Genomic DNA, 26080 nt, shown 5'->3' with positions numbered 1-26080 from the left:
CGGGCATAGTGGTGAGTTGGGGTAGTAATGTGCAGTTGGAGCAGTGTGAGGAGTGGCACCTATCAGTAGTGGGATTTACCCGCCTCCTGTGGCTAACTCCCACAACCAATCTAAGATTTTCGATGAATACCGGGCATGAACGACTCGACTAACAGCTTCACTGTTGAAGATTTTATTGTAAAACATTTACTGTATGTCCCTACTTTAAGAGCATCACAGCAAAAATTATGAGCTCGATAAGGTGCCTTACGGCAGTTAGCTTGCTGCAGGTTAAGACAAAGAAAGAAAAAAGGAAAAAAAGTATACGATACGCACCCATGCGCAGATGCACCACGCACAGCTTGCTGAAGCTGACCCAAGCGCTCGACGAGCCGCTTCTGCAGAGGTCCCAAGTCTGATGGAGCCAGCCGCCCATGCAGGGAGAGGCCACCTTCCAGCACATGCACCTGACAAGGGACACCGCACGAATGGAGCTCGCACAAGGAGCAGATCTCCCAGAACAAATGCAACACACATGCACAAAACTAAAGGAAATGGGCCGAAGGGCTCATTTCTTTGCTAGGCTAATACAGCTGAAACTCGATTTGCCCACAAGAGCAAGAAGCAATAAACAATCCATCTTCATAGATATCACAATCATTGAACGTTTACAGACTCCAGATAAGTGACAGATATGTCACATAATGAGACGTGGACACTGCACTGCTCTAAATGTTTACACTATATGATTAACAATAATGAAGCCATCACAGAAAATCGAAATATGTACCTACAATCAAAGAGCTTTGAGAATAAAATATTGTACATCTGTTTACTGTTTTCTATGTTTAAAATCTACCCAAAACCAACATCTGCTTAGAGTGCTCGACAAGTGTCTGTGAAATCAAATTTATCTATTTATTTATTTATTTGATTATACTGCAGTTCAAGTACAGGGCTATAGCAGGAGTGGATCAGTAATACAGGACGAAAGCAACAGGGCAAAAAAACAACAATATAAAACTGAAATACAGTCGAGCCCACATATAACGGCCCCACTTAAAACGAACTTTCGCTTAAAACGAACAATATCCACGTGACCATGAAAATATACATTGATTCAATGGCACAAAATCGCACTTACAACGAACGTCTCCGAGCGCCGCTGATCGGTTACAGCGAACGGAGTCAGCAGTCTGCCGACCTCCCAGGAAATAAATTCCGACCATTGATCAGGCATCGACGAGTTGCCCATACATTCTTATTGTTAAACGTCGACCCTGCCGCCCCTCTAGTTGCTGCTCTTCCTGACCGCTTTTGTTACGCACCCCTTCGTCCTTTGCCCCCCCCCCACCGCTACTCTGAGCATTCCGCATCGCCAGACGAGGCCCGTGTTTTCACACTGCCACCGATCTTCGATCTTACGAAAACCGGTCGGCCTCCTACCCCGTTTTTGATCGCTGGTACTGTCGACGTCGCCGGTCTGGAGTGACCAGACCATTTTCCAACATCGTCGGCCACCAACTGTATCTGATAGCCTGCGTCTAGTGCACGCGCGTACACTAAACCACTGACTCTGATAATTTGCGATTCGTTTCGTGTTTAGGACTTGCTCTCGCTCAATTTGCACTCGGCTCAGCATGCCTTCCGTGCGCGTGCGGAAGCGCGAAAACGGCTGTTCATTCGCGTGGAATGAATCACGAAATATCAAAGTTCACAAGTCCATGCAAGTCCGCTGGCACAACAAAACGATTTTTGATCACGGCCGCCGATTCTTCGAACACCGCCGTGCGCACCGAACCGATTCAGGCGGCCATGCACTCTTTCCAAGTTTTTCTACGTGCGAGTTTCGTGGACCTTTCAACTACTACTAAGTGATTTTAAGAGAGGGAAAAGAAAGAGTGAGCCCCGTAACTGTCTGCTTCATGGAGGGACACCTCAACAGTAGCTCACAAGGAATGGGGGTGAGGAGGGATTAAAAAGATAGAAGTAAAGGTATATAGAAAGAGAGATGTGCTAGGCCAGCGAGCGAGGACATATCGATGGGATAGGAGAGATAGGAAAGATGGAAACACGGTCACAGGAGTCCGAGGATGGGGCACCACTTGCGAGAGCTCTTGTGAGCGTCATAAGGTGGCGTAGGGCAGGTCCAGTGGGTCAGAGCTGCACAGTCATCGAAGATCAACGTCAGGAGATGACGTAGGGCCAGCCCAAGCAAGCTACCCAACCTGCCTCCTCCCCGTGTGTTTTGGTTTTCAAGGTCGCCCTCCCGCCGCATCCTCCCCTCTCTTTATCGCAACTCCTTGCACTTTTCTCGCAGTCTCCTCTCCTCTCTTAATCACAACCCCTTCGCCCGTCTCCACCGCTCCGCGACGCCCGCCGCGCTGGCTCGAATTAGTTTCGTTTTCTGACTGGAAACGAGCACAGAGCTGTTCCACGCGTTCTGGCATGTGTGTCGCGTGTGCGCGTCTTGCTCCCTCTTGGTGTGCGTGTTCGGTCATGATGGCCGACGGGAGGACTAGCACGCTTTTTTCTGCCGCTCAACAAAACGCTGAAAGCGTGACCGCTTGGCTTGAGCGTAATGCGCGCGTTAAGTGCCGTGTTGCGGAGTGCTTGCTTATAGCTGTTGACCACCTGGCAGCCAACTCGCCGCTTCGGGCATCCCGGTATGCAGCTGTGGACATGGTGAATATTTCGTGGGCGGCGCGAAACTGTTTTCGCGAGGCTGACTTCGTCGACGTCGGGCCCGATGGCGAGCATGAAGCTTCCGAACAGGACCACTGCGGCGACGATTTGTAAAGCACGTCGTCGACTCCGACCTGGGAGAGCGGGTGGGACATCTGTTGCGATGATTTAGTTACGGCCGATGATGATGCCGACACTGCGAAATCGTGGACGGATTAGGGCATCGTGAATGAAGTATTTGACGAGAGCGATTTGGAGGAATCGGATTGCGAGAACGACGAAACTTTGGAGTCAGTGCCTCATGCAGCTTATGCCACGGGCCATGGCGAACGAGCGCCCTGCCGTTTTAAATGAACTCGAGACCTTCCTTATCGCTTCTGCTATTCAAACACGTGCATCACGGACTTTTGGGGGCATAAAAAGTTTGTGTTTTCATGCGCAACCTTTTTTAAAAGCTGTGTTTCATTTGTTATAAGTTTCGGGATACAGCAAACGGATGCCGCGTCACGCTCAGGTTCGTTATAAGCGGGCGCGACTGTACAGTAGAGCAATAAGCGAGAAAACAACACATATGTTCGAATTGGTTAGTAGCGACATCAATGAAATCTTTCTATACTAGTGAGCGAATCCTACTTAGTGGGGAATTTCAGAGCTCTACAGTACGTGAAAAAAAATAAATTTGAATGTGTTTGTACGAGAAAATAAAAGCTGTATGTTCAAGTTGCGGGAGCTGCAGGTGCAAGCTTCATCCACAAATGCTATATGTTGTTACCTCCAAGGATGCCAAATCAAAGCATATGAGAACATGTTTACTGTCTACACAAATACTGACGAAAAATATTAGTCCACAAAGCAGAGGTGATTTCCAACAGTCCACTCACCAAACAACTCACCTGCTCCAGCAGCAATGACCGCAGCCGTGCTTGCCCTTCACTTGACGCATCACCTCCACTGAGGAAGGCCTGCACAGCAGAGTGATAGCGATAGGGTTTTGACCAAGGGGTTCAAATTTTGTCGAGATGCCATCAATACAGTCACCGAGTTATTTCTCCTACATCAACAAGGCCCCACAAATGACTGAATATTCAGGCATCATGAAAAAGCAAATTTAATGGTTAGATCGATTATGTTTTTCATGATGCAAGGACACCAACAAAAACTTGTTTACTTAGTTACATATATTATTTGCTTTATAGAAGGGGCACAAACACAAAACTATTTAATGGTTGATGCTTCTACATCATCTAATGATCATTCTTCACACATTCTGATATACCCATCGCTGCATATTGCAGGCACCTTGCATTTAACTACACAACACTGCTACGTCGTGCTGTCTTGTTCTAATGCAGTTCACAGCAACAGCATGGTTTCAGTGTCAACTATCTCGAGTTTCTCATGTGAGTAATGTCTGAAAAACAAGACATTACTCATTCAGGCATGACCCTCAGTCTACAGCAGCAAATACTCATCACAGATTAGATAAAGATACTCGCCTTTACCATGGGGATCCAAATAAGTGCTTCTTTTATGATCACCTGCCCACTGTCAATCCACTTTATTTTATACATTCAATCAACCGATATTAAGATGCACCTTGCACACTACCTCTTGTTTTCGACATCAAAATTTTCAATTTAGCTTACTTTACAGCCTATAGATTGAATCTTTCAAGAATTCAAATTCTGCTACCATTCAAAATATTTCTATGCGAAATATGATTCACGTCCACTTTGTTTCAAACCAACAAAGTGATATTTGCACAAGCCCAGCAAAGACCCACGAAGGACTCGCCTGATGGTACTTGGCCAGGCCCCCGTTGACGGCTGCTTCAATGGCACCAGCTAGGCGCATGCTCAGTGGCGCTAGAGGCCGGTGGGGCTCCCGAGAGTGTACTGCCACAAGACGGCGAAGCTCATTGCTCATAGCCTCAACTGCTTCGCACGCATGCACCAGAGGGGGCACCCAGTCTGCCTGTTGGTCCACCACCTCGGCCCAAGGGAGCAGCCCCGGCAGAGCAGACGCAGTCTCCAATGTTGTCCGCTCAAGCCATAGACCCTGCATGCCACCCACATTTACATTGCAGATGTGCCAGAGCTGGCAGTAGGATAGGAAGACTTGCGCTTGCGCATTCTTGGGAGAAACTGCTTGGCTAAGCAAAGCAGTTTCTGCCAAAATAATAATAATGGTTCTTAGGGTTTTATGTCCCCAAATGATGATATTACCATGAAGGACGCCACAGTAGAAGGCTCCGAAAATTTTAAATTTCGACCCCTCGGCAGTTTGTAATGTCTACCTAAGTCAAAGTACGTGGTGCCCGGGCATTTCACCTTGATCAAAATGCTGCTTCTGCAGCCAGGATTTGATCCTAAAACCTTCGAGCCAGCAGTCGTAGACTGTAACCACTAGACCACCGTGACGAATAAGCAGGACACAAGATAGATAAGATATACATTAGCACAGATTCTCTAATGACGCTATGGTTGACACGAGAGAAACATACTGTGGGCTCAGTGTCTGCGAGCAGCTGGGGTCCTCAAAGAGCACACAGAGGCAGATAACCAAAAACAGTTACTCCACGCTCGCCCCCTAGTGGCGGGCAAGCGTAAGACGTGTGCGAGCTCGGCGATCTTTCTCGTTGTCCTCCATGAACGCTAGCGACGCCGGAAGCCTATAATACCCCTCCCCCTGCAACGGTCAATGAGGAGAAGGTGAAGTTTATGGTGCAAGCATGTGGTGCCCCTTCTAGAAGTGTTTCACTGCCTCATATGGTTCAGCATGCAACCTTCGGCTCGAGCCAAGAATAAATAATGATGAGCACAGCTAACAGTCAGTTGTTTACATCGCCATGTTGTTGGGACGTTCTTACTAGAGCACGGGTGCTTCAGCCTCCCCTCGCCCGCGGTCCTGGGAAAGATCGTGACACTGGGTACGAGCGCAGTCAATGAGTTGGCACACGCCACTGAAAGTGGCAAAACAAAACACTCTACGTATCTACCGCCATGTCGCTGTATGAAAGTCTTCAGCCGTTCGAGAGCGATGCGACTACTTCGCCAATCTATGAAGAGCAAGCCCATGTGCTTTTCCGTGCAAACAACACGCCTGAAAAGAAACAGCAGGGCGTTTTTTTGGCTAGCTGCAAAACCCGTCTTCAGTCTCCCACACGACCTCCTAAAGCTGGCTACACCACATACCAAGACACTGAGCAAGTTGCTCAATACTCTGCGCTCTCACTTTGTCCGGTGTTGTTCACGTTAATGGAGCAATTACGCTTCAACAACCCGAGCTGCCGGGAAGAAGAAAGCCTCGGGCAGTTGGACGCTGCGTTATGAGCTTTGGTGAGTACTCTAAAACCGGTATATAGAGTGAATGTTTTTAAATGCGATGAGAAGTCGATTGTCATCTCATATACTGGTCTTTGGCAGAAAAAAATGTGGAAGTCTCACAACAATGGGCAGCTGAAGTCGAAAGTCTCTATTGCAATCGTGAGCATCAGTAGCGGCGCCGGTGGGCAAGGCAAGGCATACAGTGTACCAGCAGCACCATTTTGCTTCGATTATCTTTGTCAGTGTGCTGTTCTCTTTTTTCTATTTTTTTCAGAAATGAGTGGTACTCGACTGCAGTTTATGATACGCTTAGAGGAAAACGTTATTGAGTATGCCCACACGCACGGCAACCTGGCGGCACAACGGGAATTCCGTGCATCGGAGAAAAGCGTCCGATAGTGGAGGAGCCAACAGCAGCGCATTACATCTTGCATAAATAAAAAAAACTTCATTTCGTGGACAGACTACAGTGCACCCCGAACTGGAAATGCTACTCGCCCGATTTATCCAGGAGCTGCGTGCAAGGTTGCTACCCATTACAGCAGAGTGCATCCGCTGTGGTGCCTCAATGTGACGAGAAAGCCACGCTTCTGAAGTGAACGGGACAGTTGACACTGTGAGAAGGAGAGTGAGTGCCGGGGAGATGAATATAGTTGACGGTCGAGGAACGAGGTGGCGCGCGAGTGGGGTTGTGTGCGGATCTCTGGGGCTGTGTGTAGTTGACGGTCGAGGAACGAGGTGGTGCACGAATGTCACGTGAACAGTGAAGGTGCGCGCGGGAAGGAGCAAAGCAGGACGGGGGTAGTCGGGATGTGGCACGGAGAATAAATGGTTGTGTGAGCATGGTTTCCTGTCGTTGAGTGTATCGACATGCGTGACAAGTGGGGGACCATCCGGGATCGACATGGCAACTAGAATGGACAGCGTGAATGTGCTAGAAGAGCTACTGCAGTAGTTACTTGGACAGACAAACGGCGCCACCATATCGCGGCTGTCGTCAGACAAAGGCTTATGATGGCAGAGCCCATGTCTGCAGGCGCCATGACAGCAGCGGCGGCGGCGACGATTCAGTCGGCAATCGACTGTGCTCCCCAGGCCTCGGGAAGCCAGCCGCACCCCCCCCCCCCCCCCCGGTTCGCTGAATTCGGCGACACCCAATCACCCGAATAATTCCTGGACCGTCTTGAGACCTTCTGCTTGGTGACTGGTGTCGCCGCCGAAAAAAGGCTTACGCATATGGTGCCCACTGCCCCACTGCGCTGGAGGGGAGCGCAAAGCTGTGGCTGCGCTTCATCAAATCGTTTGCGGCCAGGGAGGACTTCAAGGCGGCGTTCGTTGGGAAATTTTCGTCTATCGATGCGAAGCGGCGCCCAAGGCAGGAGCTGAAGCTCTGCAGCAACCAGCACCCTGAATAAATTTTAAAGAAGCTCATCTACACGATAGTGGAATTTTATGACAGGATCGGCGGCAAAGTGTCGGACGCAGAAAAAGTCAACCGTGTGTTGCGACAGATGTATCCGCAACTCCAGGATTTGGTGGAAGGCAAGCAGTTCGCAAATCTCGCGAAGCTGACAAAGGCTGCTGACGGCCTCATGGAGCATTACTGGAGATGATTCCAGCACAAACCACCGCCACCTCCAACCGATCAAGTTGCGATGGGACCTTGCCTTCCGGCCTGCTGTGAATGCGGCTGGCCTGAGTGGCCTGTCAGGAGCGAAGCTCGGAGTACTGGCTGCGGCGCCGTTCCAGCATTCCAGCGATACCAACTGCACGACGGCGGTGAAATTACGTGCCATAGCTGCAGAGGCATAGGCCACGTGGGCTGCGAGTGCCCTACGGGTCGGCACAATGGCCCACCCCGCTGCTATCAGTGCCACATAATCGGGCATATCGGCTCGTAGTGCCTGGGAAACGGGAGATGGTAGGTGCTACTCCGGCGAACACCTACGAGACAGCGCTCCGGGTAGCAGCTGTGGCCGGCAACAAGGAGCCTCTCCTGGAGGTGCGGGTTGGGTGGACTACATTCCTGGCCCTACTAGATACAGGGTCAAGTGTGAGTTTGCTTGGTATGCCAGCGGCAAGGGTAGCGAAGGAGATGGGCGCCAAACCTAGAATACAAGCAAGAGCTCTTCGACTGGCCACAGGTTGGTCACAGTCAAGCACATCCTTAATGTGCAAGATACATTGGTCCTCAAGCGACGGCACCCAACGCTTTTTGTGTGTACCAGGTTTGTGTTGGGACATAGTGCTTGGCAGAGACTTTTTGACTGCAACAAGCATGTGCCTACATGGGGCGTTATCGGGGTGGATTATTGGAACAGATCCGCACTGCATTGTGCCATTTGCTAAGCGTGACAAGGATATAACCGCCGCACTCGCGATAGAAAATAGTGAATCTTATTATTGCTTTCAGGGCCTATTTGAAGAAGTGCTTCTGGTTCCTGGCATTGGAAGCACTATTACAGCTGAAGGCATACCAACCATGAATAAGGTGCTTGATGACTTCTCTCATTTGTTTACTACCAATCCTGTATTTACCACCCTCACTCAGCACTGCATTGACACTGGAGAAAATGCAAGCTGCGTCCAGCAAATGCAAGAAAAGCAGAAGATCATTGAAGACTGTGTAAATGACCTTTTGGAGCAACGCCTTATAAGACATAGCACCAGCCCTTGGACTAGTGCCCCAGTGCTTGTTGCCAAGAAATAAACGTTTTGTTCACTCCCTCCAGACGCAAGATTATCGTCTTTCAACAACATCTGCAGTGAAACATGCCGATACGGGGCCATTTTTTTACAAGCCTTGCCCATTGCCATTCGCCCTGAAGAACAGAGTCATATAGAAGCTGAAATAGTTGGAGAGAAAGCATCTTTGTGCAAGTCAAGACAGCCAAGTGGACTGCTCCCATCGTTCTCATTGCCCAAAAAAAGGCGGAAATCTTGTAATCTGCGGGGATTTAAAGGTTACAATCAACACCATTGCTACCGTCGAAAAGTACCCACTGCCTCGAATCTCTGATCAGTATTGTCAGGTAGACAGTAGTTAACAGAGCTCGAACTCAGCTACGCTCGCCAGCAGCTACGGCTCCAGGAAGCCTTATGAAAGGATGTAAAGATACTGACAACTGTGGAACTCTTCCAATACATATGTTAACCATTTGGCATGGCCTCGCACCAGCAATATTTCAGAGGGAGATGGATCCTTGTTACTAGTATCGACAATGGAAACCATACACAGAATCTGCGCGACATCCTGACACAATTTCATAATGCTGGTACTGTCACCTCGGACACGTCATCTTCCAGGCCAACCCAACCACAGCCTATCACAAAGTTTAAGTTGTTTTGATGACGCCGAAGCCCTGAAACAGAAAAAAGCTTCAGAGCTACCTTGGTCTCATCAAATTCTAGAGGATGTTCTTGCCGAGCCTGTTGGCACATCTACAGCCACTGCATATTTTGCTTCGAGATGGTCAGCATTTGGAGTGGAAGAAGGAGCAGAATGTGGCCTTCCAGCACAATAAGGAGCTAATCAACAAGGCTCCAGTGCTGGTACACTTCGATCCAGCCAATGCTGTCGACTTTATCGTAAATGCATCACCACAAGGTGTATGGTGACCCCGCTACTCACCGTAGCGGATGATCACCGCGGGTTCATGCTTAGCAAGCCACAGGGCTGCGACTCCGTCACATACTCGCGTGTAGCGCACCGCTCCACGCGCACTCAACTAATAAGGCGTCTAGTGCGGCGCAGCAAAACAGACAGTGTTCTAAGAAAAAATACACAACACTTTATTGCCTCTGGCGGCACCCCGAATAACAATACAACGTCCGCTCCCGGGACGCGGGGAGCAAAGGCACCCGCACGCGGACGTTCACAATAAGGGGCAATGGGGAGCTTTGACACGCCGGTAGGGAAAAGGTCCCTCGCGGCTATGCTGTGCACTCTCACGATGGCTGATGGGCCTGGTCGCGAGTGTTAGGGCAAACCTCGTACGCGTAGGCCTACGGCATGTGCGGCTCGGTGTGGTACGACGACTTCAAGCACTAGGCACCGCTGTGAGCTTAGAGTACAGTACCAAAGCTAGCACTTAAGTAAACACACCTGCCGAGGTGCCAAAGGCAACCCCAGGCAGGCTACAGTCCGGCGATTCCCAAAGGGGACGCGGACGAAGGAAAACACGTGCTTACCCGGCACCGACCAGAAAGGAGAGAGCTCGCTCTGCGCGCACGGAACACGTGCCGCGCCCGCAAGTGGCGCCATCTAACGCCACGCGCCGTTACCAGAGCATAAAAAATAAAAGAGTGTGGCCGAGCGGCGGAATGCCCGCGAAATGGTCGCAGGCGCGCCTCAGATCCCCACAGGTGTAGGAGCTGTCCTAGCGCACCGAGACAATGGGGAATGAACAACAAGAGAGAAGGCAGGGAGGTTAACCAGGCACAAGAATAGCAAGAAACACCCTGTGTCGTTTGCTTCCCGACATCCTCACGCAGCAGAGCAACTTTACAGCCAGCTGAACAAGAGAGGCCTCGCCCTCATGTTTGGAGTTCAGAGTTTCTATTAGTACACATGGGGACAAAATTTCTGGGCAGTCACGTACCACAAACTACTGTTGGGGCTACTGGGACCTGACGAGGCGGTCGCTGTGCAAGCATTTCCTCGAGTGATAGGCTGGGCTTCGAATCTGGCGGCCTACAGCTACCAGTTGATTCACAATCCGGAAAAAGACCTGAGACCTGCTAATGCTGAGAGCTGGTTGCCCCTGCCAGAGGTGCCTGCTGCTGTTCCAGATTGAGCTGACGTGTTCATGCTAAAACATTCGTACCCGGAGGTACCGTCCAGGTTTGTGGTGTTGCAGGCAACCAGTCGGGACCCAGTCCTGTCCCAAGTAGCGAAGGCAATATACCGAGAGGAGTTGGAGCAGCAGTCCTACAGCCACAAGGCCGCTAAGCTGAGCATGGAGCAGAGACGCCTACTTCGGGGTTCCAGGGGGGTGATTGGACAAAGCCTCCGGTCCATGATCCTGCAGCTGCTGGCATGAAAAAGGCATCCTGGCATGAAAAAAAAAAAACCCAGGATGGTGGCCTGTGCCACATTTGGTGGATTGGCCTGGACTATGACATCACTCAAATGGCACAGAGCTGCCAAATTTGCCAAGAACACCAGTGGGCCTCTCAATATAATGCTATGATCCGGCCCTTTAGGTATAGGTCTTCGTGCGGCAGCGCCAGCGAGGCCTATGGCACACAATGACAAGATGCGGTGGGCAAGTGGTGGCACAACATAGTGCAGTTCCAAGCAGCGGTTAGTCCGGGACCACTTAGAGATCATACGAAGGTACAACAGAGACATCCTTAGCCGTCTGAGCCTCAGCCGCAACTTCCAAGCTCGCTATCGTTCAACGTTCTGTTTTTATATGATTGGTGCTCACAGCCATCATCATCACCGTCATTCATCGTCACCAGCCTGACTATGTGCACTGCAGGGCAAACGCCTCTCCCGTGATCTGCCAATCAACTCGGTCTTATGCATTCCATTGCCACGCTATACCTGTGAACTTCCTAATCTCATTTGCCCACCTAACTTTCTGTCTCCCTCTAACTCACTTGCCTTGTCTGGGAATCCAGTCAGTTACCCTTAATGAACAGCGATTAACATGCCTATGTGCCATCTGCACGGCCCAAGTCTATTTCTTCTTCTTGATTTTAACTATGATATCCCTAAACCCTGTTTCTTCTCTGACCCACTATGCTCTCTTGATTGATATGTGGGGTTTAACGTCCCAAAACCACTATATGATTATGAGAGACGCCGTAGTGGAGGGCTCCGGAAATTTAGACCACCTGGGGTTCTTTAACGTGCACCCAAATCTGAGCACACGGGCCTACAACATTTCCGCCTCCATCGGAAATGCAGCCGCCGCAGCCGGCATTCGAACCCGCGCCCTGCGGATCAGCAGCCGAGTACCTTAGCCACTAGACCACCGCGGCGGGGCCCCACTATGCTCTCTTCTTGTCTTTGAAGCTTACACCTATCATTTTCCTTTCCATCACTTGCTGCATCGTCATCAATTTACACTGAACCCTCTTTGTAAGCCTCCATGTTTCTGCTGCGTAGGTAAATACTGGCATGATTCAGCTGTTATACACCTTTGTGTTGAGGGTAAGTTGCAGATTACCATTTAAGATGTTAGAATGCTTGCCGAATGTGATCCACGCCGTCCTTATTCTTCTAGTTATTTCACTCTCATGGTTCGGCTCCGTGGTTACTACCTGTGCTGACTAGGTAGTAGGTAGTCTGTACGTATTATGGGAGTGGCGTTCACAGCCGCCGCTCCCATAATACGTACAGACCTTTTTTTTAGTTGACACCTGCTTATTAATAAGACTGACTCGTGGCTGATAGGGTAGATCTGCAGCACACACATCTCAACCCCTTCCATGGCTTTGAGCAAGCATGTACACAGGGTGTGCACCAGAAGCCTTTCAAAGTCAGCGCCACATGCTTTTCACTTTGCTTCAACCTATAGGCGCATGTATAAAAAAGTGCATGAAAGACTGCAAATCCATATGGCCCTTCCTGTAAATAATTTATTGTAGTGCACGGCTCATGTCCTGTTAGCCTCAGCCTTAGCTATGAATTATGGTAATATAGTAATGCTATGGAGCAGCTCAGTTTGAACATGAAGAGAAGATGCAACAGTGAGGAAGGGAAATAAAGACAATAGAATGAGCGCTAAAATGAGCCCTTTTAGCACTTATTCTGGTGTCTATTTCCCTTCCTCACTGTTGCATCTTCTCTTCATGCTCAAACTGAGATATGGTATCGCAATGCGATATTATCATGTACCAACCTACCCAATCTGCAGTACTTTGAATTATGGGCAAAAAAAGGTGACTGATCTGAAGAGTTGAGATTTATGAAACTGCGTCTATGCAGCAAAAGCCCAGTTCTAAACACACATTTCAAGAGTTAGATCTTCAGATATGTGTGGTGTGAAAGTCATTGTTTTATTATTTACCTCAAAGACTGCAAGTCCTGGAGAGAGGAAAAGAGGGATAGCAGTCCCTGTAAGCTGACACTATATCTAAAGTTTAGTAAAACCCTCGAAAGCAAAACCTGTACATGTCTAGTTGGCCTCTAGGCTAACCTTGATGCTCCAGTTAATTAGTGTAAGGGCTCTTTTTTTATTCCACAACACAGTAAAGCTTTTGTGTAGTTCTGCTGTTTTCACAGCTGGCATATTTTTAGCTCCTGAATGAAGAAAGCCTTCATACATTTAATTTCTATGATATGCTGCATGAGAAAAAAAAGAAAAAAGAACTGGCACTTGAAACACCACACAAGAGAGGAAGAAACAGAAAGTCGCACCTTGAACTCATTGTCCCTGTCCGGTGGTCCATCTCTGTAGACGGGACGGTCAAACTGGAACGAGCGGACACGATTCACCCGGAAGTAGGCTCGAATACACTCGGGTCGTCCTTCCAGGTCTGGACGTGGCTCTGCCAGGGGACGCACTCCGCACACCTGTATGTCTGCACAATTGAGAAAATTCTATCAAAGGAGCAGCATTCAGACATAGAAGCCAAATTGCCTTTATCAAATGGTAAACGACAACAGCATAACCCATCCAGAACAATATTCGAAACATTTATTACGAAACACAGTTACTTTCTCCTGGTGCATCTCATCATTTGACAAGAACAGCTCCTTCTTCACACATTCAAGACCCTTGTTCACATTCTCATTGTTTACTGTATGAAAGAAGCTTTCCAAGGCTTTCGCACCAGCAAGGGCATTAGCTCAAGCCTTTGTTCTAACAATCCTCTAGCAACAATGTTGCAACAATTTTTCCTCAAGTTTGTTTTTGCCCCATTACACTGCAAGTATTTCTGTGCACATACCGCACCTGCAGTGTTCAAAAACTTTTACCTGCAGCGTTCAAAAACTTTTAAGGCTGTCGTAGATCATCTTGTTAGCATTACGCGCACAATGCAAACATTACAGATTGTTCATGAACCTACATGGCTGCTAGCGATAGCACTAGAATATTCCTTCGCATGTGTAAATGCTGACGCACTTCAGCATTTGTCAGTTAATTGACGGCCAATGCTCTGTTCGCCACTATCAATGCGAGTGTACATCGCTGTAATCTGACCTTCCGTTTACCGGCCACAAGTTTGACTCAGTAAACAATTTCATTTTAGACAAGCCATCTTTTCTTTCGTAAGCGTCACAGCCCTGTGACAATATGCCTCATTCGCCAGTTTCACTGCCTTATCCCCCATTATCTCCACTGCAATCTTGGCAATAATTTGTGGCACCCATGTTAAGACACCGTCCTTCATTACAGCGAATTCATGATGGGCACACTGGCGTCAGTTCCCAGAAATTCTTCATCTATGTCATTGTCGCAGCTTTATCTCTTTCCTTCAGAGGAACTATTTTAGACAGCCATTTGAAGATTTTCACGACCACCGTGGCCTGCGTACCTGCAGGTCGGTGTGTGTTTGACAGAGAGCCGAGGCAGTGGCTGAGGAGCAATCGAGCAGTTCAGAGAAAATGCACAGGGGGGATTTACAATACAAAGAAATTGTCGTTGCCGTGCAATGACCATTAGCCACAAAGTGCTTCACAATGTACGCGGCACCCACTGAGTGTTGTTTTCTTCTTGCCTTTTCTTCCCCCATTGGTAATATGTTTGCTCGTCGGCCGTTAGAAAGGGGGCCTTGTTTCCTCCGTCTTCGAGGAACCATTTCGTGTGTGTGCGTCAGAGTGGTTTCCGAGTGCGTTTTGTGTCCACAAGCGTGTGTATGTGTGTGTGTGCCTCCAACTTGTGGATGAAGGAGTCCGAAAAGCATGAGAAAGGAAGACTGAAATGCAAGGAGAGCGGGCGACAAGACAGTGTGCGAAAAGCGAGCGAACAGAGCGGTTGGGAGTGCGGCGCGATGTTGAGCAATTGTGCGTGTGTGTTTAGTCTTAGTGTGTTTGAATAGTGTAGGTTCTAACCAAGTCTTTCTCATAATTAAATATAATCAACCTTTTTACCTTTTCATTCCAGTGTGTCGTGTGTTTAGTGCCCTAAATTGCATTTAATGTCTATGTTGTGAATATTTGCAGCTATCATTAGTTTAGCGTTAAATGCATACGCTAACATCCTCAGAATTGGGATTGGACCGAATTTAGGAAGGGTTAAAACGAATCAAAAGCGCTAGTGAGGACTACGATCACCCCAGTGCGAGGAATGATGAACTGCCAAAGTGCGTAACATCAGCTATGCTGGACGAATCGTCACTGGAGAAGAGCGGGCACTGTAATGTAGACTTACAACGCATGACACTGACTCAACAGGACATAGGTGGCATGTCATTTATTCCAGGTCAGCCAGCGCTTCGGCGAACCTGGGCTCCTGCGCAGCACGAGAGTCACGAGATGGGCGAGCTACGCTTCTTGCTGGTGATGATGATGTTAGTCTCTGATGCCATAGCTTCTCCCCTTCTTAAAAAGTCAAAGGATCAGGAGCGCGGCGCTTTCGCGTTGAGCGCCGCAAAGGTTGAGCAGCAAGAATCGGTGAATCTCTTGCTCTTTCACCTGAAAGTTCTTGATGAACCGATAGTGTCTCAGTGTCGTGCGACTCGTCAACTGAAACGTCTCGCTGTCGCACTTGGCCAAAATGCCGCCATTCCGTTCCCTCAGTCAGTCCACTGTGACAATGCGCTTGCCCTGATGGTCTCGCACGATACCTGGTATCCCTTCCGCATAACGCTGCTCCAGGTTCTGGGAATCGAGAGCGCCCTCCTACCTGGCACCTCGTTCCCCAGCTGCCGCGTGCGTGCCGACAGCGAAGCCTGGGCGCGCATAAGCATCGGCATCCGCCAAGATGGCTGTCAGGGCGCCTCTTGGTCTGAGTGAGTCAACTGTTGGCTCCTTCCCATGCTGGCATTTCCGGGCACGCTACGCTGGCGCACTGCGCGGGCCTACGTCACAACGCAGCGCCATTTCCTTTTGGGCCGCGCGTGACATCCTCCTCTCCTACGAGCTATGTTGCGCCCGACGATTCGCTCGTCGTGGCAGATGCTCTCAGGCCTCCACGAGAAGTTGACGCGCTGCTTAGCAGGCAGCTTCTCGTTAGTGTGTTCGACTTCGGCTCTTGAGCGGGAGTCGTCGCGCCCTAGGCAAGCTCGGTCTTACGGAGTACCCTATACGGCCTGCAAGCCCGTGAGTGTCGCACTGTGCTGCATCTTGGGTTAATAAACCCGTTGTTGTTGTTATCCTGCCTCGTGCGTGGTTTCTGCACCGTGCTGGAGAAATCGACGAACCCGGGCGCAGCATCTTCGCATGCAGCGGCAGTGGAGGACGTCGCATCCCTACACGGTTGCGCTTAGTAGGTAAGCCTAGTGCAAACCTATCTCCCCACAACTAGCGCCCAACGTGGGGTGGCGCCCAACTTGGTTTCGGCATGGCTTCAGAGCAGACCCCTTCGGGGCGCTCGTTCCTGTTCGATCCTGTAGCGACGGACTTGATCTCCCTCGAGGCGGACGGCTGCAACAGCACAGGGTACGGCTTTCTCGGCGACCCTCTGCTTTCGTTCACCAGGAGAGACCCCTTTTCGGGGCCCCCTACAGTGATGTGAGTCGCTTGAACGAGGACCACAGTCCTAGCCAAGCCAGTAACAGGCTGTATCAGCTGTTTGAGACTCACGCGCTTACGGGCCCGTCCCCGGCGCTGTCTCCACTCGCTGGCCTTTCCCCGTCAGCAGCATGGTTGACAGCTCAAATCGCCGCACCCAGTCCTTCCTACTTGGGGGCACTCAGGTGTTGGCGGGAACTGACCCGTCGTGGTCGCGAGCGCAAAGGGTTGACGATGTTGTTCGCGAGCCTGCTCGCTTAACCGACAACGTCGCCGCGTTCACCGACGCTCGCTGGCCTGAGACTCGCGTTGGCGACGCTTTCGACGGGCGTTGGGCACCGTGCTCCGCTGTCAACCCGTTCGCCAGTTGCGTGAGGCCTCAAGCACCAGTCGGAGCACAAACCCTATCCTCCTCCATGCCGTGTACTGGCCCTTTTCGGTCGGACGCGCATGTTGGGGCACAGGCGCACTTACCTGTTACGGCCGCACCCGCGTCGGAGCAGTCACCGCTGCACGCAACTGTGGCGCAGCTCCTAAACATTCTTTTGGAAGCGGCGCGCTCGCAGCTTTGTGCTTTAAAGAGAGACCCCAAGTCCCCTCAGCCAAGCGTTTCGAGTAGCTTAAGGGTACCTCTGCCTGAGTACAGCGGTTATTCGGACCGCATCAGTACCACAGAGTACCTCAATGCGCTGCACCGCTATCAGCAGGCTACGCGGCTGAGCGACAGCGTTATGCTAGGCTCTGTTTTGCCCGTGTCGCTGACAGCCCAAGCGGTGAGGTGGTACCGGCTCGTCGGCCACCAATCTTGCTCGATGGAGGAATTTAGGGCGCTCTTCCGTAGCGACTTCCTTCCTCCTGAATACGAGTGCCGCATGCGTCGCGAGTCAGAGCTTCGCACACAGCATCCCGATGAATCTCTTCTCAAGTACGTTCGGGCTTTGCAGAAGCTCTACCTCCTTGCCGATCCTACGGCATCAGACGCCGAAAAGGTGGAGCGAGCCATACGTCAGGCTCATCCAACCTTCGTCGCTTACCTTCGGAGCGCCCGTTATCGTGACCTAAACGAGCTGGCATCCAATGCGAAGCGTATTTAGGGCGACATTCTGGTGGCGCAAACCTATCGCCCGCCGCCACCGTCGTTCCCGTCTCTCGAGCCTAGTTGCGCGTGGGCTGGTCGTGACTCGTCACACTGAGGTTCCCTGAACCATGAGGCGGCCTTTGCCGCGAGAGACCGGGACGTGCTCGATGTGTCGGACCGCGCTCTGGATTTGTACTCATACGCCCGGGCGGCCACCGTTGCCCGGCAGTGTGAAGAAGAATGGAAACCCAGTGCTCCAGTGCACGAGGGGATATCCGATCGCAGAGCCCCTACTGCGGCTAGCGAACGGACACCTCGTAGCTCTAAAGGATCGCCGAAATCACCCCCTGTTGAAGGAAAAGACGTCTGCTTCCGTTGCCATGAGCATGGTCACACCGCGTGTGAGTGCAACGCGCCCCAACTGACACAAGGGCCAGCTCGCCCGTCGGGAAACGGGGTGAGCCGTCGGTGAGCTCACCCTTGTTGGCGGCTGCAGCAATAAGAGAGCACGGGAATTTAACACAACCTCTGGGACCGATGGCGTGTCGCGCTGGACATGACATTCCAGACACGCCGACGCCGTTCATCGCCCTTACGATCGCTGGTCGAGAGTTTGCGACGTTGCTGGATAGCGGGGCTTCAATCTCGCTGTTCGGCGAAGAGGTTAGGGCTCATTTGCGCGACCACTCTGTCCACATTTGAGCTTGCGACCCTGCCTTCCACCTTGCCAGCGGTACCGCCTCCACGTGCGGCACTGCGCGGTTGGTTGTGCGTTGGGAGAATCGCGCACGCTGACAGCGCTTTGTGCATCTCTCTGGTCTTTCCGTGCCTGTGATTCTCGGTCGCGATTTTCTCGCGCGCACAGGTATCGTGATTGACGTCGCAAGCAGAGGCTACAGGGACGGCCCTTCCAGCGCCCTACGGCCTTTTGCTGCACCTCCCGTGGTCTCGGCTGCCAGTAAGTCGACGGACGCCACGAGGAGGAAGGAGGAAAGGAGATCAAGCGTTGCCCCCGCGGCCCGCGTCTCCCCCTCCGACGACAAGACTGGTCCTTTGGCCGGCGCGGCGAAAAACGGTCCGTGCGTACAGCTTTCCCTTGAGCATAATGCTGCCGCGGTGAACGAGGTCTGGGCTATGCCAGTGACCCCCCCGCTAAGCAGTAATTCGAATGGCTCGCTGCCCCCTTTGCCGGACAGCTTGTCGAAACACGAGAAAGCACGCCTCTCGTCGCTGTTGACAGGTTTCAGCGACACGTTCACAGAACGCCCGGGTGGCACCTCTCTGGTGAGGCACCGGATTGACACAGGCGACGCACAACAGTGGAAGCGCAATCCTCGCCCCGTTAGTGCGGCAAAGAGGAAAGCAATTGCCCAGGCACTGGATGAATTGATTGGGACCGGAGTTGTCCAACGCTGAAACAGTCCTTAGGGTTCACCGGTGGTAATGGTCCCCAAAAGAGATGGCTCTCACCGGCTCTGTGTGGACTACCGCCGGCTGAACGAGGTCATGAAGAAGGATGCTTATCCTATGCCTAACGTTGACTCGATCGTGGCTGCTCTAGGCAGTGCTTGCTACTTCAGCAACTTGGATGCTAGCCGCGGTTACTTACAGGTTCAGATGGAGCAGGCTGACACGGAGAAAACTGCGTTCATCTCTCACAGAAGTTTGTACGAGTTTACCCGCATGCCGTTTGGCTGTTCTGGAGCTGCAGCTACGTTCCAGAGGTTGATAGACCGCGTTCTAGGGGACACTAAATGGCAACACGACATGGCGTACCTCGATGACATCGTCATCTTCTCTCGAACGTTCGAAAAACACCTTAACCACTAGGAGAATGTCCTTGGGAGGTTGCGTGCTGCCGGGTTGACTTTGAACCCGAAGAAAGCTCAAATAGCCGAGACTCACATCTCACTGTTAGGCTTTACCATTCAGAGCGGTCGTGTTCTGCGGTGCGAGGAGAAGGTACGTGCCATTGTGGAGTACCCGACGCCGGCAAACATTTAGGGCCCGAGGCGCTTTTTGGGCATAGTGAACTACTATCGACAGTTCATCCCAAACTGTACGGCCTTCCAAGCGCCCTTGACTGCACTCTTGAAAAAGTCGGCACGATGGAGCTGGGGGCCAGAACGAGAGCGAGCCTTCAAGGCGCTTTCTGAAGCTCTAGTGGCCACAGCAGAGTTAAAGCTGCCCGACCTGAACAGGGAGTTCGTTGCCCAAGCGGACGCGAGCGACCTGGGTCTCGGCGCTGTACTGCTTCAGGAGCACGACGGTGTCCTCCGGCCAGTCGCCTTTGCGAGCCGGTCACTTAACGCTGCCTAGCGTAACTAAAGCGTCGCAGAAAGGGAATGTCTCACTATAATTTTTGCTCTCCGGAAGTTTGACTGCTATGTCGACGGCGTGCCATTCGTGGTGGAAACGGACCTGATGGCACTCACCTGGCTTAAGCGCTTGCTGGAGCCTTCGGGCCGCCTCGCGCGCTGGGCGTTGACCTTGCAGTGGTACAACTTTGTAGTGCGCTACCGGGAAGGGAGTTCGAACGTCGTGGCTGACGCTTTATCGCGTGCACCGTTTTGGCGTCCGGCACTTGTGTCCGCCAGTCCCGAGAGCAGTCGAATCAAGTAGACCCCGAGCCCTCTGGCTCCAAAAGGTCGAAAGGTGCGAACCCTGATGGCGAAGTAACTTTCGAGTCGACAGCCTTGGGTGAGGACGCATACCTGGTAGACCCTATCCTGTCCGCCGGTATCATCTTTAGCAGAGAGGAGTTGACGAGCTCAAAGAGCTGAGCTCCCCAGCGGAGCGTGGCGGTCAAGCCGCTGGGCGCGAACAGACAGCTGGTATTGCTGTCGGCGCCGAGTGCCGTAAACAGGCTGGTATTGCTGCGGGCACGTTGGACTCGTACTTGCTTGATGCCGACGGCGTTCTCCTGCGCTACGTCCCATCTGAAGAAGCTCCCCAGGAGTCTTTCAAGGTGGTGATACCCCACAGTCTAAGGAAAGCCACACTAGGTTATTTCCACGACTCGCGGTTGGCCGGAAATGGGAGTGGCCTTAAGACTTTTCAAAAGTTGTGCCGCTGCGCTACCTGGCCTGGCATGAAGCGCGACGCCCTTCACTACGCCCCCTCATGCCGCGTGTGCCAATGCGTGAAGCCTCGCGGGGGCAAGCCTCCCGGGCTCAGGCAGCCGATCGACAGCCAACAACCTTGGCAGGTCGGGGCCTGTGATATTATGGGACCTTTCCTAAGAAGCCGGAGAGGCCATGTTTTTCTCCTGGCTGTCGCAGATCACTTCACGATGTGGGTCAAACTGTTTCCTCTTCGGAAGTTAAGGGCACGCACAATCTGGGACAAGTTGACCGAGGTCTTTACTAGCTTTGGCTTTCTGGCGGAGTTGATCACGGACAATGCGTCCTATTTCACGGCCAAGGTGTTTGTGGATGCGTGTGCTGCCTTTGGCATTAAGCACCATAAAACAACCACGTATCACCCACACGCCAACCCGACCGAGCGGATCAACCGGAACCTCAAGCCCTTGCTAACAGCCTTTGCGCAGCAACACAGGGATTGGGATGCCTGTCTCAACGAGATAGGCTTCTCCTTGCGGTCTACGGTCAATCGCTCGACAGGGTACACGCCCGCCTTCCTCAACTTTGGGAGAGAGCTGCCTAACCCTATGAACCGCGTCCTACGGGGCGGCGGCGGGGCAAGCGCCGTGAAAATCAGCCCGTTTGGCTACGAGGCGGCACTGCACTCACGATGGACGCGGCCCTCGACCTGGCGCGTTCCAACCTGGCAAAAGCGCGAGCTGGTCAGAAGGCTCAATACGACCGGTCGCATCGGGATGTCCGTTACGATGTCGGCGATCTCGTCCTCAGGCGCAATCACATCTTGAGTGACGCCGCCAAAGGCATCTCGGCCTCCCTTTCGGCCAAGTGGTTGGGCCCATACCGAGTGCACACCAAAGTGTCGCCCCTGGTATACAAGCTGGCTGACTCCCAAGAGAGACCAGTCGGCGATCCAGTTAACGTCTCCAACCTCAAACCTTTCGTTGCCCACAGCAACAACTTCGGGGAAGGGGAGGCGGTCACCGAACCGCAGGGAAACCTGTATAAGGCTGGTTCCAAACTACGCCACCGGTACAACCTGCGAAAACGCACTTAGGCTGATTTTCGCCCCCGTCATGTAGCGGGACGTCATCCCCTCCATGTAAGGAAGCGGAGATTATAGCTGCTGTGCGAGAGCCCATCCAGCAGCAACAGTAACGGCTACCCGGTGAGCTTTCTCCCTGGGAACACCATTACACGTGCTGCGCGCGGAATATCCACACGGTTCCTAGTGCTCCCGGCTGCTCGATAGAGAAAAGCCCTTTCTCCGGTGGCTCACTCTCTCACTGGGTACCTTCTGCATAGTCGGCGAGAGAAGGGAAGCGCGCGCCCTATTGGCTCACGCAACCTTCAATCTGACGGAGTAGGCTCTCTTTATTGGGCCTGCCTGTCGGCGTCCATGCCGCCTCCGTCGAATGCTCCCCCGGCCCCGGCCAACAAGTGCCTCGATGCCGCCTGTTCCTGAGGCCTCCTATTGCGACGCTTGTGGTGTCCTGCTGGTGCACGAGGCTACCCACCTCCATTCGCGAGTTCACTGAGCGAAGTCCGGCGGTGACCCTGCGGTCCTGTCCACTCCCGCGGTGCCGCCTGGACCGGGCCTTCGACCTGCTCTGTCGACCGACTCCGATCAAGCGGTCGTGGCGGTGCTCGTCACGGACTCTTTATTGAAGTCGGCTATCGCTGCTGCGGTGTCCGCCGCCCTCCTACGGCCCCAGGCTCCTGCTGAGACGCCGCCGAACGAAGACATTGGGGCGCCCGACGATCTCGTAGACGGCACGGAGTTGGACCTCAGTTTTTTCGGTGTCGGTGGATGCTTTTATTACGGCGTCTTTAGGGCGGCCTTGTTCTTAGGAGGGGGGGATGTGGGAATCGAGAGCGCCCTCCTACCTGGAGCCTCGTTTCCCAGCTGCCGCGCGCACGCCGACAGCGTAGCCCGGGCGCGCATAAGCACCAGCATCCGTCAAGATGGCTGCCAGGGCGCCTCTAGGTCTGGGTGAGTCAACTGTCGGCTCCTTCCCACGCTGGCATGTCCGGGCACGCTCCGCTGGCGCGCTGCACGAGCCTACGTCAACGCAGCGTCATTTCCCTTTGGGCCGTGCGTGACATCCTCCTCTCCTACGAGCTATGTTGCACTCGACGATTCGCTCGTCGCAGCAGATGCTCTCAGGCCTCCACAAAAGGTTGACCAGCTGCTTAGCAGACGGCCTCTCGTTCGTGCGTTCGACTTTGGCCCTTGTGGGGGAGTCGTCGCGCCCTAGGCAAGCTCGATCTTGCGGAGTACTCTATACGGCCTGCAAGCCCGTGAGTGTCGCACTGTGCTGCATCTTGGGTTAATAAACCCATTGTTGTTGTTATCCTGCCTTGTGCGTGGTTTCTGCGCCGTGCCGGAGAAATAGACGAACCCGGCCGCAGCGTCTTCGTACGCAGTGGCAGTGGAGGACGTCGCATCCCTACACGGTTGCGCTTAGTAAGTAAGCCTAGTACAAACCTATCTATACAAGATGTATCGACGATAACCAGGGTACGCGGTACATTGTGCCCCTCACGGGTCGCTTTGATGTGCACTTCTTCAACCACTGGAAGTTTTCCCAAAAACAGGACAATTTGAGAGTGATGCTGCTTGGAGGCGGCCATCTGTTTTGATTCTGCTTGAACAGGCTCATTAAAATAATGCTAACAGGTGACCCCATATCGATCAACATGGTAAGCTGCATACCTATCCAAGTAATTTCCTTGAAAATTGGCTTAATCATGTGACCAGTACTCATTTTATGAGCCACTATATTGTATTCCTTTTCATCTTCCAAGCTATCGTAAGCTACAGCTGACAGGACGTAAGCGGCACGGGGCTTCCACTGGGTTTGTTCTCGGCACATACGAGTGACGTGTCCTCGTTTGCCGCATCGGGGGCAGACCGTACGAAAGTGATAGCACTGCTTGTTCGAGTGAGCTTCACTGCCACTTTTATGGAAAAGTGTCATGCCTTCGGCCTTCGATTGCCTTTTTCGTAGCCTATTCTGACGCATCAATTGGATGCTACTCTGAGCGATAGATTGCATGCTTCTAGCATTCGCGGTCACGTTCTGAGCTGCAATATTGAAATCCTCTGCTTCCGTTAGCGTCAGGTTCCTGAGAGTCAGCAAATGTCGTCTCACATCTTTATCTAAGACTTCACACACGATTCAGTTTCGTAGCATGCGTTCGAGCAATGACCCAAAATTGCATTTTTCTGCCAGCCGCCTTATTTCAGCAATAAATTCCTGCACCCCCTCTCCTTCTAGATGTGATCGAGTTAAAGAAACACAACTTTCCATTATTTTGTTGATTTCAGGGGCGTAGTACTCCTTAAAGTAATTAACAGCATCGTCGTAGTTAAGTGCATTGATTTGCCTCGAATGGAAACGTCTCTGGACCACTTGAATCGCACTGTCCTATAGCGAAGCCACTAACACTGCTCGTCGCTTTGTCATGTCCGTGATGTCTTGCGCTTCGATGTAGGCTTCGTGGTGAACTCGGAAGGTTGGACCATGTTCCCTCAAGCACTGGTGGCCGTCCCATGCTCATGGCTCTGCGGGTCCAGGACTGGTTGAGGTCCTCATTGTCCTCGTCGCCACTGTCACAACGCACGACATTGACTCAACAGAACATAGGTGGCACGTCGTTTACTCCAGGTCAGCCACAGCTTCGGCGAACCTGAGCTCCCGCGCGGCGCAAGCGTCACGAGATGGGCAAGCCGCGCTTCTTGCTGGTGACGATGATGTTTGTCTCCGATGCCACAGAGACGACTGCGCTGAACTCACCAAGCGGGAGCTTTCCAACACCCTGCTAAGAAAGACCGCTTGTTGGCGGATCTGCTGCGGCGTCTCCCGCAGCCAGAATCGTTGGGGGTTCCACGCCAGGCGGACGTCGCCGCATTCCAGGTAATGCCTGACTTCAGCAAAAAACATCTCAGACTTTGCTGGCGATAATTGTGCGTCTGCAGCACCAGACTGAATAGAGAGTCTGTGGCAGACGGCTACGCTTCCCCAGTGGCCAACGCCACTTCTGCTTGAAATGGCGAAAAGTCATCTGGTCAGCGCCGCCAAAGAATGGTACCACTCCAGGTCTGCGGAGTTTTCGTCGTGGGACGATTTCAAGCGAATTTTTCGGTGAGCTTGTTATAGCCCGACTCGGGCGGCAGAGCGTTGAAGGTGGATGCAGGAATGTGTGCACCAGAGAAATGAAAACAGGGCTGCATACTTCCACACCAAGGTGCGCCTTTGCCGGGAAGCCTACTTGGACTTCTGCGACATGAGGGAGCAGGCGCTGAATGGTCTGCGATCACGGGAATTATGCACTATGCTTCTAGAGAGGTTACATGTGGCAAAGACGACCTGCTGCACGATATTCAGGAATTCAAGAAAATCAACCGTGAGCGACGAGAATGCTTCAAGACTGCACTTGAACGAACAGCGATGAGCAATGCGCCTCGTATGCAACCTGCACTCAAAGCGTCGCTGCAGGATGCTTTTGGGTACGACAGGCAGGACCAGCAGCCACCTGTCACAAATCAGAACGATGAGCGCAAATGTTACGATTGCTTCAAATATGGACACATTTCACGGGATAGCCCAAAAGAAAGACGAGTAGAAAAATGTCTAAAATGCGGGAAGACTGCGCATACTCAGAGACATCGCGAAGAAAGTAGCCACAGAAATGAGGCCAACTCAGTCTCGCGAGATATTATTGATGCTGGTGCCATCCTAAAACATTTTAAATGGAACGGCAACAGAACGTTGGTCGGAACGATAGACACAGGCAGTTCTGGATGCTTATTGCGGAAATCAAAAGCAGTCCAGTGCAGAATAGAAATGCTGGAAGACGCTACCGATTTGTATGGCTTCGGTAGTCAGGGCGTTCAGGCTGTTGACGTGATTGCCAAGTGTAGGGCACATCTAATGATCGATGGTGTGGTGGGCAAAGACATCGCGGTACTTGTCGTGCCAAAGGACAAGGCCCAATCGGTCGACTTGATTGTGAGCCACACATTTAGAGAGCTTCCATAGGTCACATATGCCAGATTGGATGGATTTAACAAACTTGAATGGACACCCATACTTGCGATGGACATACAGGAGATGCCTGGCAGTATCTCCGTCCCTGTTGGGCCCTACCACATGAGTTCAATGAAACGGGAGGCTATGCGCAACATTGCAAGGGAATGGGAAAAGGCGGGAATCGGCACCAAGATGCTCAGCCCGTAACTGCGTCAAGAATAACCCCTACGCAAGTGCATCGTAAT

General features: G+C 52.0%; 1 protein-coding gene across 3 annotated transcripts in view; it reads right to left on the bottom strand.

Annotated features, from left to right (window-relative positions):
• The window catches only part of spg (dedicator of cytokinesis spg), a 212128-nt gene that overhangs the window by 29348 nt on the left and 156700 nt on the right, over positions 1-26080 (bottom strand). For all 3 annotated transcript variants that reach the window (XM_075896109.1, XM_075896111.1, XM_075896110.1), the window contains exons 29-32: positions 13363-13526; positions 4459-4722; positions 3558-3626; positions 316-446 (exon numbers count right to left, since the gene is read on the bottom strand). In XM_075896109.1, the coding sequence (XP_075752224.1) occupies positions 316-446; positions 3558-3626; positions 4459-4722; positions 13363-13526 (628 nt within the window). The remainder of the gene's footprint in view (positions 1-315; positions 447-3557; positions 3627-4458; positions 4723-13362; positions 13527-26080) is intronic.

Source organism: Rhipicephalus microplus, chromosome 5 (assembly GCF_043290135.1).
Source record: "Rhipicephalus microplus isolate Deutch F79 chromosome 5, USDA_Rmic, whole genome shotgun sequence".
In the NCBI taxonomy this organism is placed as follows: domain Eukaryota; kingdom Metazoa; phylum Arthropoda; class Arachnida; order Ixodida; family Ixodidae; genus Rhipicephalus; species Rhipicephalus microplus.
The sequence above is the reverse complement of the archived record's forward strand: the minus strand, read 5'-3'. Positions and strand labels throughout refer to the sequence as shown.